Source organism: Harpegnathos saltator, unplaced genomic scaffold, assembly GCF_003227715.2.
Source record: "Harpegnathos saltator strain DR-91 unplaced genomic scaffold, Hsal_v8.6 scaffold744, whole genome shotgun sequence".
NCBI classification, from domain to species: Eukaryota; Metazoa; Arthropoda; class Insecta; order Hymenoptera; family Formicidae; genus Harpegnathos; species Harpegnathos saltator.
Genome location: NW_020230587.1, coordinates 329,225 through 350,870, shown reverse-complemented (window position 1 = coordinate 350,870; position 21,646 = coordinate 329,225). Strand labels below are relative to the sequence as shown.

General features: G+C 36.8%; 1 protein-coding gene across 3 annotated transcripts in view; it reads right to left on the bottom strand.

The window, feature by feature from the left end:
• RhoGEF2 (Rho guanine nucleotide exchange factor 2) overlaps positions 1 to 21,646 on the bottom strand; it is a 216,922-nt gene that overhangs the window by 27,299 nt on the left and 167,977 nt on the right. For all 3 annotated transcript variants that reach the window (XM_025305988.1, XM_025305990.1, XM_025305989.1), the window contains one exon: positions 9,665 to 9,800. In XM_025305988.1, the coding sequence (XP_025161773.1) occupies positions 9,665 to 9,800 (136 nt within the window). The remainder of the gene's footprint in view (positions 1 to 9,664; positions 9,801 to 21,646) is intronic.

Below are 21,646 nucleotides of genomic sequence, written 5' to 3'. Positions count from 1 at the left end.
TCCCCCCTTTTCCCCTCCATTCCCTTTTCTTCCCTCCCCCTTACTCCTCTCTTCCTTCCCTATTTCCTCCATTCTTATCTTCCCCTTTCTCTCCTTTAAACTTCGCTCCTTTCTCTTCCTCCTTCCTCCTTTCTCCTACAGATGTCGTTCCTTCTCTTTCTTGCCTCTCTTCTATCTGCTCCTATACTCCTTGCCCGTATCCTTTCTCTTATTTTCTCCCCTCTATAAACTCTCTTTCCCTGCTCTTCTCTAGCCGTCCCTAACCTCACTCTCTCACCCGTATCTTTCACCCCCTTTCCACTCTCTCTCTCTCTCTCTCTCTCTCTCTCTCTCTCTCTCTCTCCCTTCTCGCCTCCACTCACCTCCACTCCCGCTCACTCTCTTCACACTCTCTCCTCCCCCCTTCTCCAATTCTGTCCCCTACACTCTCCTTTTCTCTCCTCCTTTCACTCTACTAGAAACCCTCTCCTATACTTTACGCCGCCGGAAACGGAAGTCCACATAGACTATTAGTATAAGTGTAGAACTATTAGTGCAAGACTACATTTTTTAATAATTTTTACTACATGTAGTTGTTACACGCAAAATAATACGTATATTAATAGAAGAAATATTTTTTACATAGCAAATATCATTTCATTTCATTTTTTATTTAATTCTGTTTGAATAAACAATACGTAAGCGTTTCAATAACTACCAAAATTGTTTTTACAAAATGACATATGTTGGCCAAGAGTGGATTTCTTTATTTCTTATTTCTGTTCCTTCTATCTTTCATATCTTTATTTCCTTTATACCGTTTCTGTAACGAATAAATATTTATATTGCATTTATATTGCATTTATATTGCAATTATATTGCATTTACCTTAAATTGCATTTTACATTTGATTTATGTAATAAGAGACAGTATGGAAAACAGGATATAGAAATGTGGCCATATGATCAAGCAATATAATCACTAGACTGTGCTAGGAAGCACTACCGGTCTTGTATCGCGGTTGTTAAATAAATTAATATTTCCGAGCACTGTGTATTTCAATAGAAAAGTAACAGATGCTGGCCGAAATCTGAAAGTATTCGTTATTCCAAAACACTTTTGATGTATTTCTGAGTACATTTATAGATATTCTGCAGAGTGCCGGGCACTATTACTATTGTGTGTGACGGATTGCATAATTATATAACATTAATAATGCCCGGCATTTTTTACAATATCTTTGAATGTAGTACGCAGAAATATAACAAATATCTTTCAAATACACGAAAACTCGGCGATTTCAGGCAAAATTTATTTATCTACTATTCACATAATATTCCTATAATGTCTACAACTTTAACAATGCATACTTTGAATGACATAAGAATTATATTATGATGTTTCTAAATACGTGAGGCGGGTCTACGAGCGGCGAAATAACAAGAGAAGTCTATAGCGCGAGATTCCCACGGCCGGCGGAGTTAGCTATATGTATCGCTCGGCGAAGACAGAGACAACAGACGTCGTCTGCTCTTGTCTAAAGTCCGATGCCGGCCGAAGCACCGAACGCTCACAGACACGGAGTTGCTCGTTGTGTGCGCTACCCCTCATGCGCTGTGCTATGCTACCGGATTGCTTTTCTGGTCATCATTGTCCCATACTGTCACAAATGCATTATATTTAGTCGGTAAACTACCAATAATTTTTGCCATTATTGTTATATCTGACAGAATCTCTCCTAAGTCTGTTAATTGTCTGGCCATATTCTCTACTCTAGCAATGTACTGTATGACCGAGTCATTTGAGAGCATTCTGTAATCGTGAAATTTTGTCATTAATATAAGCTTGTTTGATTCATTGCGTTGTTCATGCAAGACGCTTTCTTCCACATGTTGACTGATGATTTGCCGGTTAGAAGATATTTCAGTTATTCAGATCCCATCGATGATGATAAAATATACATAGCCTTGGCATCCCTTTTTATCCATGTTCTTTTTTCTATCTCGTCAGTTAGCGTAACCTCTATGCCATCCATAGCCTAACGCCCTCCTTCTTTCATGGTGGATTCCCCTTCGGCGCGTTGCAAAAACGTGTCCAAGCGCTTGGGGACAGTCAAAATATGGCGTCGATCCCGGGGCTTATTTCTATGATTTTCACCGGATAAGGGGGGGCAACGGGCGGTGGAGGCGGGCATACATGGACAGCAGGTCTTAAAGGATAGCAACCTTTGACTTTGAGAGACCACCAGCTTGTACCACTAGGTACAAGTAACAATGCCTCTCTCTGTAGTCGCCGTGCGCTCGGGATAGCACTAGAGATGTCGCTTCCGAACGACATCTCTCAACATTATCTAGGGAGAGGAGAGTGTCGTGAGCGTGGAGCGTCAGGTAGCTCAGTGATTTAGAGCAGTCGCCCGGCAAGCGAAAGACCCGGGTTCGATTCCCGATCTAGCGACTACCGCGCTCTCGATATTTTTCTCTCTTCGGAACGAAAATAAGATGCAGGTCCCGAACGCACGGCGTCCCGTCGCCACATAGTACGCCCTCCTTCTTTCATGGTTTCTTTCATGGAAGGCGTTCTGAAAGAAGGAGGGCCTAACGCCAAGTATATCATTCGCGACGAGAATTGCGCACATTTGGAATTTCTATGCTTGGAAATTCGTGCCATTGAATTTCGACACATTCTTCAGATCAATAAGTTCACTCATTTTGCTTTTATAATATTTGAAAAACGAAAATGTATGTATGTGATAATTACGCACTTTGTCTGAATACGTGGCCTGTGCTGCGATTCTGTAACTCGTTATTGGAGTTAACGACAGTTTCGTTATTGTTGCGCAGCTTTTCTACGGTATACAAAAGCTGCGCAACGATAACGAAAGTGTCGTTAACTCCAATAACGAGTTACAGAATCGCAGCACTGGGCCTATAACCTGTTGCAACACCTCGTTATTTTGTAAATAACAAAGTTAAGAAAGGAAGTATATAACTGTGCTAATACGTTTAATACGCTATGTTTAATGATAGCTTCACAATGTACTTAAGACATAACGTAAATACGCAAATCACATAAAAGAAAAAGGAAAAGATGTTACAATCGACGACTTCGCTACAGCATGAACTCTCGGTCTCTAAACAGAACAAAACCCACTCGACCATTGTCCCCGCTCCTACGCTTTTTCGCGCACTTCTCGAAGCCTACTAAAGAGGGAGCCAGTTATATAACAGATGGCGTTACTTTGCGATCGCGTATAAAACGATTCAATAATATAAACTAATAGTAAGCACGCTGAATAATTCCAACAATTTTAAATCAATTAATTCTTTATAATTTATTAATTTTTTGAAATCAATTAACTCTTTAGGATCAATTAACTGTTTGTAATCGTCACTACTTCAGCTCAGGGTTATTACTACATCCAGCTGTTTATTAGCTTTATTGATGCGAAAAACGAAACATAGCACCAGTAATTTTCATTGCTGCCAACTTTATTTTCTTTACTGGCAATAGTCACAGCTATTTCCAAACACATCCATAAAAGTTCCTATCTATTTTTCGAAAAGTCCCTATGTCGGGAAGTAGCATTATTATATAGGGTGTTCAAAAAGTTCAAGTACCACCGGATAAATCTGGAAATATTGGTTGTCGTAAGAAACTTCTCCGACGAAAATTGCAGGGAATAAAAAAAGGTATTCAATGGTGACTTTGACCTTTGACCTTGAAGTAACTTTCAAGGTTAAATGAAGGTCAACCCTGTTTTTTCAAACAGAAACCGTGTTTTTGATAGTAGAAATCGGAAAAGCGTAAAAAATTACGTCCAGATATGTTCTTAGTCATGTTTGACCTCTAGAGGTCATTTCATTGAACTTTACACATTTTTATAAGTTACAGTATGGTCGGATAAATCTGGAAATATTGGTAGTCATAAGAAACTTCTTACAAAGGGAAGGCCAGAAAAAGAAACGCCATCTCTGTATGAAACCTACACCAAATTGTAGGAATCGATGAGTAATTTTCAAAACACCTGGTTTTGGGCGTTTCCAGACAGTATATTTAGAGAAAATTTCATTTTTATTTGTGCCCAAGCATGTGATTAATATTAAGGCATTTATAACGAACGTTAGCGCAAGTGTAGGTTGACCGAGTAGCAACGCGCGTGAGTCCCGTGCAAGAGATCCATGTTCGATCCCGATGGTACTTGATTTTTCTTGTTTTTCATAATTCTTGCATTCGATGTATAGAACGGATTATCTTTTTTAGTCATTCACAGAATAAATTTATTGTTTTAAAAAGAGGGCCCACCCCTGTCGTACTTGATCAAAATATACGGTAGACCTCTTTCTTTATACAGGGTGGGGGGTTATAAGTTTACAACTCGAAATGAAGGTAGATTGGGTTAAGATAAACATAAAAGTCCTATACCGTTTTTCGAGATTCGCAATAATGATCGAATTATTAATGACAGAAATCTGAGGAGTGGAAGTGCACCGGCATAGATGATTGGAGAAGCGTTACAGCTGCTTAGGCCGCAGCGCGGCCCAGTCGATCCAATAACTGTTGCCAGTGCGCACCGAAGAGAAAGACAATGCGCCGCTATTCGTTGTTTTATTTTGCCGGACCTACGTCTCGCCGCACGCCGCCAATAGTTGCTGGGTCGAATGGGCTGCGCTGTGGCCTGAGTAGCTGCAATGCTTCTCCAATCATCTATGTCGGCGCGCTCCCATTCCTCAGATTTCTGTCATTAATAACTCGATAATTAACATGCAATCTTTTGCCAAATGTTCATGGTGCCGCAAGATATATTGCTTTGCATGCTACTACGATAAATACTATCGAAAGGTTTGTACCCGCAAGATCGCATAAAAAAAAGAAAAAAAAGCACTATAAAATTATTCGTCCATATGATCATATATAAAGAAAGAGGTCTGTCGTATATTTTGATCAAGTACAACAGGGGTGGTGGTGGGCCCTCTTTTTAAAACAATAAATTTATTCTATGAATGACCAAAAAAGATAACCCGTTCTATACATCGAATGTAAGAATTATGAAAAACAAAAAAAAATCAAGTACCATCGGGAGTCGAACATGGATGTCTCGCGCGTGACTCAGGCGCGTTGCCACTCGGTCAACTTACACTTGCGCTAACGTTCGCTACAAATGCCTCAATGCTGATCACATGCTTGGGCACAAATAAAAATGAAATTTTCTCTAAATATACTGTCTGGAAACGTCCAAAACCGGGTGTTTTGAAAATTGCTCATCGAATCCTACAATTTGGTGTAGGTTTCATGCAAAAATGGCAATCCTTTTTCTGGCCTTCCCTTTGTTAGACAAAAGTGCAGGGAATAAAAAGGTATTCAAGGGTGACCTTGACCTCTGACCTTGAAATGGTCTCTATAGGTAAAATATTTGACCTTGAAGATTACCCTTTATTTGATCTTGAAAGTTACTTCAAGGTCAAAGGTCAAGGTCACCATTGAATACTTTTTTTATTCCCTGAAACTTTTGTCGAAGAAGTTTCTTACGACAACCAATATTTCCAGATTTATCAGGCCGTACCGTAACTTATAAAAGTATAAGGTTCAATGACCTTGAAATGACCTCTAGAGGTCAAAGATCAACATGACCACGGACATATCTGGACATAATATTTTATGCTCTTCCGATTTTCGCCATCAAAAATACATGCTTCTATTTAAAAAAACAGGGTTGACCTTCATTTGACCTTGAAGGTTATCTTAAGATCAAAAGTCACCATTCAAAGGTTACCTCAAGATCAAGGTCACCATTCAATACCTTATTTTATTCCCTGCAACTTTTGTCGAAGAAGTTTTTTACGATAACTAATATTTCAAGAGTTACCCGGCCGTATCGAAACTTTTTGAATACTCTGTATGGTTAGATTCGGCATAAAAATGTTCTTTTGTTTGATAGAAACATAATTCTTAGATTATAAAAAAATTGGCAAATGATGGGGATATGTTTAAAATTTTAACATTTTTTTTTAAATTGGAAACGTCGTTATATAGTACACTTTCAAATCATTACATTTTTACTAGGAAGATTTTTCTATTTCTTGTACTTTTGATGATGCATATTCCGAAAGAAAAACACCGATTTTTTTCGAAGTGGTGTTTGATACCTTGAAAAACCGATTAGGCACATATAAAAAAATTCATACTTGGTACTATGGTTACCAGATTATCACATATTTCACGTTTATCAAAGACGTTGAAGGTTTTCATGTGTTTTCTTCTTACAAGGAGATGACGCAACCATTCCTTCGCAATCGTCGATTTCGTTTCATCGATTTCAACACGAGTCATAGCACACTCGATAGCTATGATGCCTTGTATAAACGCCCTAACATAATATGCGTGAATGCGTCTTTGTTTACGAGTAATTTGCAGTTAAAGTTTGGCTCGCGGAGCAATGCCACACATAGGGCGCAAGTTACGACACTCTTTCACGAAGCGGCGTGGCTGAGCAGACAGAGGCTCCTGCGCCGCGAACACTTTTGCCCCGACGACGACGTTCGAGTCTCGCCGACGACTGGTTCGTTTCTTTTTTCGTATGTAAAGACATATAATAAATATTTTTATATTGTGCTTATGTATAATTCCTTTTTTTGTTTCTACGCTATTAATCAAGGCTAATTAGGAGAGTCAGGTCTTTCAAATATGAACACAACTTTTTTATTAATTACAATAAAATGTTTTTTTCGTGTAAATCTATTTCGCATAAATATTTCGTATGGTATGGGAAAGAAATGGCCAGACAGTGATTATTTTGTGTGAGAGAAACCCGAGAGCCGTTAGAACCGTTACAAGTGGAAAGGAACCCTCTTCCCTCTCTCCTTCTCGCAGAGGGATTCTCATGTTTTGTGACGTGGGCATTCTCTGGGCAGTCTTCGTAACGTGAACAGTGAAAAACTCGTGTTAAAAATGGAAACCACGTTTGTAGATGAAGCAACGATCAGCTATGTGCAAAATCTAGCAAAATATGATATTACGAAAGAAGAGTTGACGGACGCAATAGAATATCTTCGAGGTAAATATATTGAATGTGTGAGCAATGGAAAGATATATTTGTACGTATTGTTATTGGCCTTGTATACAATATCAATTATATTGAATTCATATTTGCAGATGTCCTGATACAATTTAATTTAATTAATAATGAAGCGCCAAAGAAAATTATCAAAAAATTGCAAATTAATTGGCGGAAAATTGTTTGAAAAATTAATTAAACTGTTGGGAAAACATAAAATGTCAGATGAAATGGAATATTATATAGCAGAAGGAGAAGACGTGATTGAAGAAGACGCGATGGAAGATGTTCAATCGTCTTCTTCGGACGAGTCTCATACGAGTCAAAGAACGGAAGAGTCTTCTCCGGACAAGCCTCATACGAGAACGGAAGACTACGAACCTCCGCAAAAGTTGCAGCGATCGATCTAGTGCCGTATGACGTAAAATTGAAAACAGTTATGACCGCAAACAAACATCCGAATTGGAGCTTCCGTACGTTACAAAGCAAGTTTAAACAGCCTTTGCATTATCATAGTGAAGTTGCACGCTTCCGCAAATACATTTTATCTGGTGGAAATTATTGGGATAAGCTGCAATTAATAAAACGGAATGTGTATGATCGGTTTACGGAAGCAAGAGAGCAAAGGCAACTTGTTACACGACGTCTCCTTCAACAGTGGGCGATGGCTGCAGCCGTTCAATATAACAAACAAGGAGAAAAAGCGAAGAACATGACAAAGCTTTCCGCTTTGTAGCATCGAACACATGGTTAACGTCATTTCTACGTGAATATAAAATTTCTAACCGTCGAGTTGTTCGGTATTTATCAAAAAGAGAAATAATATCACCGCAAGCTGTGATGGAATTCGCTGTACACTTTCAAGAATTAATTAGAAGTATATCACTGGATTACGACCCGGATTTCATAATAAATTCTGACCAAACGGGCTGCGAATATCGCGTAAATGTTGCATGAACGTACACGTATACTGGCGAAAAATTCGTACAATTATATATCGGCGATCTAAACAAAGTGACTCACTCTTATACTGCACAATATTCTGTCACACAATCGGGCAAGCTATTAAATAAAGTGTTCGTTTGCTTACAAGAGACTTCCGACACATTTGGAGTCCGGGTACAGAAAGAGGTAGATGCGTTATTGCTATTATGTAAAAATGTTGTTCCAGTCTGCTCCAAATCAGGGAAATTAACAACATCTCTCCAGCAACGTCTACCAGCAATATTTGAAACTGGTTCTCAAGCCGTACGTTGGTAATCATCAGTTTTTATTTCTTGTTGATTCTTGGGGAGGACAAAAGAATATCCATATGTATAACGAAATATTTCGCGATAATAACAATAGGCCAACGTGTAACCTACAAATAATACCACCAAAATGTACGCCAATTTGTCAACCGTGCGATGTTTATTTCTATAGACAGGTCAAAATCATTATAAAGCGTATACAGAACTGTCCTTCTTTATATACCGGCGATGAAAGTATAAATTTGAACACTCGCGCTGATGCGATTCGTATACAATCGCTCACACACTATCTGTTATCAGCACCAGTTTTCGATTTTATGCTCCAATATGCGTGATATGCATCCAGTCTTGTTGACAGTCGCGAGGTATTTTACAACGTCAATCAAATATGTTTTCCACCAACTATACATAGTCAAAAGTGTATTTGTGCAAAAAATTATGCGTTCATTACGTATAGTTGGTGCAAAAAGCTATTATGTTTTACATGCTTTTATACGGCATTCCATCCGTAGAGTTGCGACTGCATGACCACATTTTATAATATGTAACTTTCATTTGTGTGCCTTATATTTGTCTTATGTGTGTGTGTGTGTGTGTGTGTATGTGTTTTGATACGGACAAAAAACATTTTATTGTAATTAATAAAAAAGTTGTGTTCATATTTGAAAGACCTGACTCTCCTAATTAGCCTTGATTAATAGCGTAGAAACAAAAAAAGGAATTATACATAAGAACAATATAAAAAGATTTATTACATGTCTTTACATACGAAAAACAAAAAACGAACCAGTCGTCGGCGAGACTCGAACGCCGTCGTCGGGGCAAAAGTGTTCGCGGCGCGGGAGCCTCTGTCTGCTCAGCCACGCCGCTTCGTGAAAGAGTGTCGTAACTTGCGCCCTATGTGTGGCACGGCTCCGCGAGCCAAACTTTAACTGCAAATTACTCGTAAACAAAGACGCATTCACGCATATTATGTTAGGGCGTTTATACACGGCATCATAGCTATCGAGTGTGCTATGACTCGTGTTGAAATCGATGAAACAGGTTGCGTCATCTCCTTATTAGTTAATTTATCAATCATTAATTTTTAATTTATGTTAATTAAAAAAAAAATTAACTTACCCAACCCTGTTGAATTAGATCTGTTATGACATCATCATATAAGTCTAATTCAATGAACTTATGAGTGTTTAAATTTATATAAAATAGAAAATAAAATAACAGAATGCGAACATTCAATAGCTCTTATATGTCTATTAATATGTTTTATTAACAAATATTTTTTTAATTGTATAAATGCTAATTATGAACTTGAAAAGTAATCTTCATCAGAGTGTACAAATCTACAAGATAGAGATTAATGTTTTGCTATTTAGATACTTACATCTCAGAAATATCTTCTCGTGAAGAAGGATGTTCTATGCTATCAGCATGATCGCTAGTTCCTCCTAAACCAGAAATTCGTGCTCTCTCGTAAGTAATACGAACATTGCCAGTTAAACTGCTTGCACGTTGTTCACCTAGAATTATAAATTATAATCATTGATTATAAGTGGAATTAAAATCGTCACTCATAAAGAATAATTTTATACAGGGTGACCCATTTCAATGTCCCATCCCAAATAACTCTTCACTACTGAAGTTTCAAGGAAAATAAACTAAATGAAAGTTGTAGGGATTTAAGTGAGCTATCTTAGAATAACCTTGACTTTGAACCTGATCTCTATTTCCAAGATCATTTGAAAGTCAACTTGCGTTTTTTAAATGGGAACCCTTATTTATTACACTGCTTTTTTCTGCTAGTTAATTTAAATAACTTTTGTCTAAAACATTTTTTTATTTGCGTAATATTTTTTGAGATATTTGAGGAAAACTTGATAACTTTTTCAATATTTAACTTACGATATCTCACTAATTATTTGTCGGAAGAAAAAGTGATTCTAAACTTTCTTGCTTTATTTAGTCTCAAGAATATATTGTTACAATAGCGCCTTGACTTTTGTTAACTTACTAATTTTTGGAAATTTCAAAATCATCAAATTAACAAAAATCAGGACGCTATTGTAACAATATATTCTTGAGACTAAATAAAGCAAAACGTAAAAAAACGTAAAAAAAATGTAAAACTAAATATCGTGGCAAAAACTGAACTACATCGACGAATTGAATTGATAAAAAAATTTATTCCATATAAATTTCATAGAAAAATTCGTAGTACAAACTGTTTTGATAAATATAAAGCATCAGAATATAGATTTTTTTTGTTATATTGTGGTCCAGTTGTTCTAAAAAATATTTTAGATGACTTTAAATATAATTATTTTCTATTATTACATGTCACATATCATTTGTTACATGCAGAAGTAAATAATATATTTATTGAATATGCAAGAGAATATTTGAATACTTTTGTTTCTGTTGCCAAAGACCTGTATGGAAAACAATTTGTTACAATAAATGTCCATAATTTGTGTCATATTGTTGATGATGTTGAAAATATGAATTGCTCCATAAGTTTTATAAATGCATATAATTTTGAATCTCATCTTGGACAAATTAAGAATATGTTAGGTTCTCCTTATCGAACATTATCACAATTTTGTCGACGAGAATATGAGAAGATATTACATACACAAAAAGTTGTCACTTTGCCTGATGAACAAGAAGAAATCATATCTAAAAGATCTGATCAAGATATTCTTGAAGTAAAACATAAACAATATTTATTGACATCAAAATCCTCGAATAATATGGTACTCTTGAATAATGGGACTGTTATGGAAATAAGGCAAATTTCATCCAGCATTTCCACCAGCTATGTCTCGAATAGCTGAAACAATTTGTTCGCAAAGCATGACTGTGTATATTTGTATTATCAAATTGCCTTCAATGAAAAAAGGGCCAACTGGTCTACCATTAAGAATACCAGCCCATACGTTAACTTTTTGTGGATATTGGGTATGATTGTCTCTTTTCCAGTGAGGATTAACGTCACTCCAGTATCTACAATTGTGTCTATTTACATTTCCAGTCAGTTCAAATGTTGCCTCATCAGAGAAAACAATATTATTAAGTAATAGAGGATCGTCGACAATCATCTCCATCATAAGATCACAAAATTCGATGCGTCTATCAAAATTGTCTTCGGACAACTCTTGGACCAAATGGGGTTTGTATGGATGCCAGTTATTCAATTTCAGAATTTTACTGACAGATGCATGACCGATTTCGTGTTCTTGTGCAACGCGATTGATGGAAATGTGGGGACTTTCAACGAAAGACTGTAAAACATCTATAATGCCTTATCATTATTTGTTGCTGTTTTACGTCTACCAGATCTTGGGTAGCTTTTAACGCTACCAATGTCCTCGAAACATTGAATAGTACGGATTACAGTACTTTTGGAGATCCTATTATTTTCATTCCGAAAATTTTCATTAAATAATCGCGTTACTGTTTTATACCCTCTTTGTTGATCTCCCCATCCTCGCATCATTAACAGTGTTATTCGATCTCTTTCAGGAAGCTCCGCCATTCTTAATTAGAGCAAAGAAGAATTAATCAAGTAAGTGATAGGAAATTGATCTAAATAATTATGTAGAGAAAAATACTAATTATTAAGTGTTGGTCCAACTTTCGATTTGTTTATTTCAACCAGCACTAGCAAAAAGCTCGTTGAGCAACTGAAAATCTAATAGATCAATTAATAATATTTACGAAAAAATTCTGGGCTATTGGAAACAAAATGAAGATGTTTGGGACAATCAATTGAAGCGCAATGGCTTCTTTTGTTACAGAAATAATTTTTGGGGCTGTTCGTTTTCGTCCACGAGGTGACTGCTGCTCGCTAAGAAGAAGATAGCACTGCATCAAAGATTCAAATCAGTGATCCGCATTGTTTGCTCAAGAGCTTACTATTGGTATTACTATTGGTGCCTGCGAGAGTGAGACAATAAAGATCGGCCCCGTCAACGCTTTCGGGCAGATTCCCGTTAACGCCTTCGGACATCACGCATTCGAGCAGCTTCTCACGATCACCTTCGGGCAGTTTTCCGCTACAGCCTACTAGCATAACCGCTTGAAGCTGTATAACTTTGCTATTGGACATTTTTCCAAAATGCATTCTTACTGAAAATATTAGGGAGAGCCGATACTTTTGGATTAATGTATTTTCTTTAAACCAATTAATTGGTTTCATTATTTCGCGCATAAAAGTATTAAGGTTATGATTACTGAAAACTAAATAATATTTTACAAGATATTTTACATTTTGTGTCAAAAAATTGTTAATTTCAAACCTTTATAACTCAAAAAATACTTAATGAAAAAATGTTTTATTATAGTGTTTTGGAAAGCTCTCGAGATAAGCTATAAGAATATGCAATAAAATGTTGGGGGTTCTATTTAAAAAAATAAGGTTGACCTTGAAATGACCTTGAAGGACATGGTCGTCATCATCTTACTCCCCGCTTGAAACCATACAACTTTGCTATTGGACATTTTCTCCAAAATGCATTCTAACTGAAGATATTAAGGGGGTCCGATACTTTTCAATGACCCTGTATTATTCCAAAAATTTTGTAATATTTAGAATGATTATATGTTTTAATTGTTTCTAGAATAGTATGCTCAGGATTTGTTTAGATAAAAATCAAGTTATTACTAAATCTTTAGTGAATATGTTAAAAAAATTTATCACATCAGAAATTGCAATGCGATTCACAAGTTGCAAAAAAGTTAGTAATAAGTTTATTATGTGCAATATGACTTTTTTTAATTGTATGAAAGGTAACGTTTTGAATATTTTGTTCTTTATATATTATAAAGTATATCTCATTCAATTTATATTAATTTGTTTATATCGACTATCCTTTTCACGTTACAGTGATACTACTTGACACAAGTATAGCAAATAAATCTATATCTGAGAAAGAGATCTTAAGTTCCTTAGGAAAAGTATTATCAAATGCTCGAGACTGGGATAGTGGAAGAAAATTTAAAAATATCACTACTGCAAGGTCACCTACTCCTTGTCAGGATTTAAATAGTACCCCTGAAAATATACCTGAAAGTAATGCCACTATGACAAAGACATTGTTCTTTATTAATGAAAATAACCAACTAGAATTTGTTCAGTCCTTAAAAGAAAATTGTGATGACTTGAATGATTCAAAAGAATCATAAATACTCATTTTCCTGCTTGTATTATTTTGTCATATATTGCCTTATATTTTATTATATCTTTATATTCATATAAAAAAGTAGAGTTTTGAGTTAGATTTGTCTCTATACTTCACTCTATACACACAGATTTTATGATAAAAATTATTGTACAATTTTGTAACTGAAAAATAAATCGACATTCTACAGTAATTCAGTTTCTACAATAGTATCCTTTCATTTTATGTGTACTACTTTTATTGTGAATTTATTGTGAAAACTGAAATGTGTTAAAATTTATTTTCAGCGAAATTAACTATGTTCTCTAGCAAGATATATCTTATTGATAATCTATTTCTATATTATTAGAAACACTAAATAAAATAAAATGTTTTAAAGAAATATTGAAAGATTTTTGTGACACATATGCGCACATATGTATGTATATACAGGGTGTTTGATAGCTGATCATGCAGACGAAAGTTGGAGATAGATTGGGTGTAGCCGAGAAGAAAAGTCATGTACCATAATGTCAAATTGGCAATAGTTACCGAGTTATTAATTAAAACATGTGAGCCAACGAGCACGTAGAGAGCGGAGGGCGGCCGCAGTAAGCACGTAGACATTTGATACAGGCGGAGTCAGCGAGTGACGGTAGGCAAGCGCGCGCGGCGAGGGGCAACTTAAGCGACAAGAAGCGATCGCGCGCGACGAGGAGCGAGCGAGCGAACTTTTTCTTTATAGCTTTTTCCTTATAGCTCGCTCGCTCGCTCTTCGTCGCGCTCGCTCGCCTCTTGTCACTTGCGCTCGCTCGCTCCTCGTCGCGCGCGCTCGCCTCTTGTCATTTACGTTGCCCCTCGCCGCGCGCGCTCACCTACCGTCACTCGCTGACTCCGCCTGTATCAAATGTCTACGTGCTTACTGTGGTCGCCCTCCGCTCTCTACGCGCTCGTTGGCTCACATGTTTTAATTAATAACTCGATAACTATTGCCAATTTGACATTATGGTATATGACTTTTCTTCTCGACTACACCCAATCTATCTCCAACTTTCGTCTGCATGATCAGCTATCAAACACCCTGTATATACATTGCCCAAAAGAATTATGGCATAGATAATTTACTGCCGAAAATTGACCAAATTTGACTGGCGATTATTTCGCGAAAAATTATTGTAGACTAATGATTTTTTTTCAAAATGAAGCTTGAAGTTTTTACTTCAAGAATGTATCTCCTTTTTTTGCATGTGATGCATCCCTACTCCTGTAACCCCTGACATCTGAGAGCATGTTTGGTATACTGAAAATTGCAAAGTTTGACGGAATGCACGAACGTGGACAATTTTTTTTCAAGGATGCCGTTTACATCGTCATAAAGTTCAAATCTTCTCCTTCAATTTGAAAAAAAATGTAGTCGCTATAATTCTTTTTCGCAAAGTTACAGCCCTTCAGAAATCATACGGAGCCGTGGAGAATACGGAAAGAGTTTGTTTGCCGATGCCAGGAATGTTGGTTGTGGTCAAAACACGAGCCAGGAGCTGAAAAACATGCGCGTGTGCTTGCGTGCGTATGTCAACAAATACTTTTGCCGTTGCTCCACTATGATTTCCAATAATTTAATCCGCCGGCCGGTACTTGGCCCGAAGGTCAAAAACAACGATATTTTTGAAGGGCTATAACTTTGCGAAAAAAATTGTAGCGACTCCATTTTTTTTTTCAAAATGTAGGAGAAGATTTGAACATTATGACGATGCAAATGGCGTCCCCGAAAAAAAAATTGTCCACGTCCCTGCATTCCGTCAAACTTTGCAATTTTCAATATACCAAACATGCCCTCAGATGTCAGGGGTTACAAGGGTAGGGGTGTATCGTATGCAAAAAATGGAGATATATTCTTAAAGTAGAAACTTCAAGCTTCATTTTGAAAAAAAAAATCATTAGTCTACAATAATTTTTCGCGAATAATCACCAGTCAAAGGTGGCCAATTCTCGGCAATATTTATCTATGCCATAATTCTTTTGAGCACTTTATACAGAGTGTTATAAAAGTCCCGGAAGAGCAGAATAACTCGAAAAATATGAGTCCTAGAAAAAATGCGAAGTACTGGGTTTTTATGATATTTTCCTGGCTATCTGACGGTGACCTTGGATTTGACCTTGACAATGACCTTAAAGGTCATTTCAAGGCCAGGTCAATTTTTTTAAAGGGACCCCATACTTTTGACACCAGAAATGAAAATAGCGGAAAATTTTACGTTCGGATATGATCTTGAACACTGCCAAATTTGACCTGTGAAGGTCACATAAAGATCTAAGCTTGTTTTAGGCTGAAAACGCGAATATCTTCGAAAATGCACCTGCTAGGGAGCAATGTTACGCATAAGAATAAGAATGTAGAGATCAACGAGGGACATTCAGCCGTGACCTTGCTCTTATTCTCAAGGTCATGAGTTAAGATTATTATTAAGGTCAAACCGGACTTTTTTAGGACTGAAAATCCATATTTTTGACCTAAAAGTGTCAAGATTGAAAAATTTTACGTTCGGATATGACGTTTTCAGTCTTGACCTTGTTCTTAAGGTTATGTGTGAGTCATATCAAGGTCAATTAACTTTTTTAGGCTGGAAACACATACTTTTACCCCCCCATAATGTGAAGAGTGCGATTTTACGTTACGTACGAGGTCACACTCCGATTGTTGGTAATTCCTCAATATCGGGCGCCATTTTGGATCGGTCATCTTGAATTTGTAAAATCCAACATCGGATTCGATTTTAGAAACGACTTCAAAAACTCCTTAAACGAGATCCAATTTTTGTTATTCTTAAATATCGGCCGCTATCTTGAATCGGCCATCTTGAATTTGCAAAATCCGACGTCGGATTCGGTTTTAGCGAGCTCAAAAATCCCAGGATCGGTATCCGAAAAATTTATTCGCCATCGATAAAATGTATGCTTCAAGGTTTTATTTGTTTCGATTCTATCAGTGTCAAACAGATAATAATTATAAGATTGTTTTCGAGTTTTCATCGATTTAACAAGTTTTGATGTCATTCTAGTCCGTTTTGAATTATTATCATATTATTATTAACGATCAATGGTACATTACTTATTATTTTTATTTAAAGGTAAAGAAACCGAATCTTTTATACCAAATTTTTGCAAATTTTTTGTTTACAATTCCAAATGGCTTCTTTTACAGAGCATGAAAGAGTTTCGCTATTGATGATGAGAGGATGGGGAGATAGACAAAGGTCATACAGTGAAGTGAGATTGCTGTTCAATGAAAACTTTCGTAATGAAGGCGAAGGTATTTCAATATCGACTGTATCTCGCACCATCAGACGATTTGTAGAAACTGGGAGTAATAAAAACCGCCAAAAATTTGGGAGGCCAAGATCCCAAACGACAGAAGAGCGACAATTTGAAGTAGCTCAATCATTTGTTGAAAAAACCCAGATTGTCAATTAGAAAAGCATCTCAACAGCTTCAAATGAGTGTATTGTCAATTTCCAAAAATTTAAAAACCATTAAGTTCCACCCCTACAAAATTCATCTCCACCATGAGTTGAATGAGGATGATTTTGACCGCAGGGTGCAATTTTCAGAAGTTATGATGCAAAGAATTGATCAGCAACCGAACTTTTTGCATAATATCGTTTTTTCAGACGAAGCGTCTTTTGAAATTACTGGTAAGGTAAACCGTCATAATTTTAGATATTGGGACAACGAAAATCCTCATTGGATGTTTGAAGCACATACGCAGCGACCTCAAAAATTAAATGTTTGGGCAGGTCTTTATGATAATCAAGTTATTGGGCCTTTTTTTATAAATGGGAATTTGAACTCAGAAACCTACCTGCACCTTCTAACAGACCAAATTGTTCCATCAATACAGGAGATTGTTGGTGATAATTTTGATGATGTTTGGTTCCAGCAAGATGGGGCACCGCCACATTATGGACGCATTGTTCGGAACTATTTAAACGATACTTTCCCTAATCGATGGATAGGTAGAAGAGGAACAATCGAATAGCCACCGAGATCGCCCGACATTGCACCATTTGATTTCTTTCTTTGGGGCTATATAAAAAATAAAGTTTATTTCACTAAACCTCGTAACCTGGATGAGCTTCAACAACGGATCATAGACGAATGTGCTGCAATACCTCCAGAAATGATAAGGAGTGCGACTGACAATTTGTACGTCCGCTTAGCACATTGCCAAACGGTCAATGGGGAACATTTTGAACATCTCTTGTAATCTCAAGCCGAGTTACAAGATGCTTTGCCTTCGGTGGCCGGGACTAACTGAACCTTGCCTTCAGTGGTCGGGTTTGAGACACCTTGCCTTCAGTGGTCGGGTTTGAGACACCTTGCCTTAAGTGGTCGGGTTTGAGACACCTTGCCTTCAGTGGTCGGATTTGAGACACCTTGCCTTCAGTGATCGGGTTCCGAGACGCTTTACTTTCAGTAGACTTCATGATCAGTGAAGTAACGTAAAACGCATAATTTTGAGAACAAGGTCAAGGTTGAAAACGTCATATCAGAACGTAAAATTTTTCAATCTTGACACTTTTAGGTCAAAAGTATGGATTTTCAGTCCTAAAAAAGTCCGGTTTGACCTTAATAATAATCTTAACTCACGACCTTGAGAATAAGGGCAAGGTCACGGCTGAATGTCCCTCGTTGATCTCTACATTCTTATTCTTATGCGTAACATTGCTCCCTAGCACGTGCATTTTCGAAGATATTCGCGTTTTCAGCCTAAAACAAGCTTAGACCTTTATGTGACCTTCAGAGGTCAAATTTGGCAGTGTTCAAGGTCATATCCGAACGTAAAATTTTCCGCTCTTTTCATTTCTGGGGTTAAAAGTATGGAGTCCCATTTAAAAAAATTGACCTGACCTTGAAATGACCTTCAAGGTCAATGTCAAGGTTAAATACAAGATCACCGTCAGATAACCAGGAAAAAATCATAAAAACCCAGTACTTCGCATTTTTTCTAGGACTCATATTTTCCGAGTTATTCTGCTCTTCCGGGACACCCTGTATATATAGTATCAAAAGTCTGGAAACGGTCGAATATTTCATAAATTATGCATTTTAGAAAAAAATATTTCAGACAAAAGTTATTTGGTTCGAGGAGGGACATAAAATAGTGTCATTAGATTGACCTTGAGTGAACGTTCCAAGGTCATACGGAGTTCAAGTTTGCTTTTTTTAAATGGAACTCCTTATTTTTCATTGCATATTCTTATAGCTCATTTCGAGAGCTTTCCAAAACACTATAAATAAGTTATGTTTTATCGAGTATTTTCCGAGTTATGGGGCTTGAAAGTTACAATACCGCCGGCATTGGCCAAGGTGTACGCGTGGAGGTTGCACGATTGGATTTACACCTCTTGTGTATGTGTGTGTATATGTCACAGCAGAGATAAGGACCCCACAGTTCGTCACTCCCGTAGTGTTTAATGACTCCAAACCTTCTCTGCTGTGTGTGTGCGTATGTATGTGCGCGCGTGCGTGCGTGCGTGCGTGCATGTATGTGTGTGTGTGTGTGTGTGTGTGTAGGAGTGTGTAGTTTAGTTGAGTAAGTGTTCAAATTGACCTCCGTCTGCTGCTTGACAATAACCTAGCCGTAGATAAAAATTATTTAAAACATTTCGTCTCATCTCTGCCGAGATAAGATCGACTTGGTGTATTATATGTTCCCTAAGGTCCGCAAGATTGGCAAGTTTTGTTTCATATATATTGTTTTTAAGATATCCCCAAAAAAAATAATCGACAAGAGAAAGATCTGGTAATCTAGCAGGCTCTATTTAACCACGTCTTCCTATCCATCGATTTCGAAAAGTTTTATCCAAAAATTGCCGTACTACTAATGCATAGTGTAGGCCTGCACCATCTTGTTGGAACCACAAATATTTTCTATCTTCCCATCAAACATATTTTCAAGAGCGGATATGATTTCATTTTGCAATAACTCCTGATAGATCGCCGCGTTCAAATTCTTATTAATGAAGAATGGTCCGATAATACCACGTTCGCAAAAACCCGCCCAAATGTTAAGTTTTTGGGAATATTGCGTGCGGATATCCAGTAAGCATTTTCATCATTTCAGTAAGGATTTTCATCATTCCAATATCGACAATTATGCCGATTTACCGCTCCATTCAATTCAAAAGAAGCTCCGTCGTAAAAAATTATATGATCGAAAAAGTTATTATTATCATCGTATCGATACGTCATTTCGTCGCAGAATTCATTTCTTCGATCAAAATCATCTTCCGATAGCTCCTAAGTGATTTTAATTTGGAAAGGATGCAATTTCTCTTTCACTAAAATACGATAAATGGACATTATACTAATCTCATGCGCCTGTGCTGCCTTCCTCAAAGTAGAATGAGGATTTTCGACGAATATTTGCATCACTTCGAAATTCTTATCTAAGTTTGTCGCTAATTTTGGTCTGCCAGTGCGTTGTCGATCTTTGACGGATCCTGTTTCATCAAATCGTTTGACCGTTTTCTGTACTGTAGACTTCGAAATCGGTTCACGATCTGAATAAGTATTGTTAAATAAAGCAGCTACTTGTTCATAGAATCTAACGCGGTCACCATATTCTCGCATTATCAGTAAAGTAATTCTTTCTCTTACAGACAATACCATTCTGAATGCCACTGAAATTTCACTCAGTTGCTTGATAGTGTGTTGTAATACGAAGAGCTGAATGTATCCAGGATAGGAAAACATTCGACTACAGGTCAAATCAGAACGATTAATGTATCAAGACTTTTATTGGAAAAGAACTATGAAAAGTATAATAATTTTAATATTTGAAGCTTCTTCCTAGTCCGCATTCATTAAATTTTCTGTCCATTCTTTTCAGAAAGAATTAATGCGAATGATGCAAGGATATGGTGACCATCCTTTTTTTAGATCCTTTGAACAAGTAGCTGCCTATTTCTGCTGTGACACACACACACACACACACACGTGCGCGCGCGCGCGCCCATGCACACACACACACACGACACACACACACGCGCGCACATACACACATGCGCACGCACGCGCGCACACACATACGCACACACACAGCAGAGAGGGTTTAGAGTCATTAAATACTACGGGAGTGACGAACTTTGGGGTCCTTATCTCTGCTGTGACATACACACACTCATGCACAAGAGGTGTAAATCCGATCGTGCAACCTCCACGCGATACACCTTGGCCAATGCCGACGGTACTTTCAAGCCCCATAACTCGAAAAATACTCGATAAAACATAACTGATTTATAATGTTTTGGAAAGCTCTCGAAATGAGCTATAAGAATATGCAATGAAAAATAGGGAGTTCCATTTAAAAAAAGCAAACTTGAACTCCGTATGACCTTGGAACGTTCACTCAAGGTCAATCCAATGACACCGTCTTATGTCCCCCTCGAACCAAATAACTTTTGTCTGAAACATTTCTTTCTAAAATGCATAGTTTATGAAATATTCGACCGTTTCCAGACTTTTGGCACATTTTATATATCTTAAGAAAATATTTCCCTATCATTCTATAAATATCTTCAATTTGATCGTTAATCCTCTCTCTAAATTATGTAGTTAATACTAAATTATGTAGATTATACTAAATTGTGTAGATACTTCTCTCTTTTTGTAAATCTTGCAATTTAAACATCTGAACAAACCCCCTACGTCTTGCAGTTGACCATAACGGAGTCGTCCGACTCCTAAAAACATTTCTATAACATCAATTTATATTTCCTTTCAAATTTTGTTTAAAATAATTTTGTTTAAAAATAATATTCATGGAGATGAAAATCATAATGCTTTATCTTATATGTCAAGGTCCAGATCATCAGCGAGGTGTGTCCCTTAATATAAATACATAAAAAATCTATAATTATCTAAAAAATTAATTTAATATTCGAGTCGCCAAATATCCTCTTAGAATGCTTGTTTTGATATAAAAAGAGCCTATTTACAAAGTTTGAGCTAAATCGGAATACGGACATTTTCGGAAGTTTCGCTGCATTTTTATCAATTTTAATTCATTCTACGTTCCTACGAGTAATAGTACAATTATTCTGGGATATCCTATAAGTACGTTGCTCATAAGTTATTCTTTTCATTTAACTTTTTTTATTAATATATTTTTAATAAATAATACAATGACTAAAACTTTTTTAAGT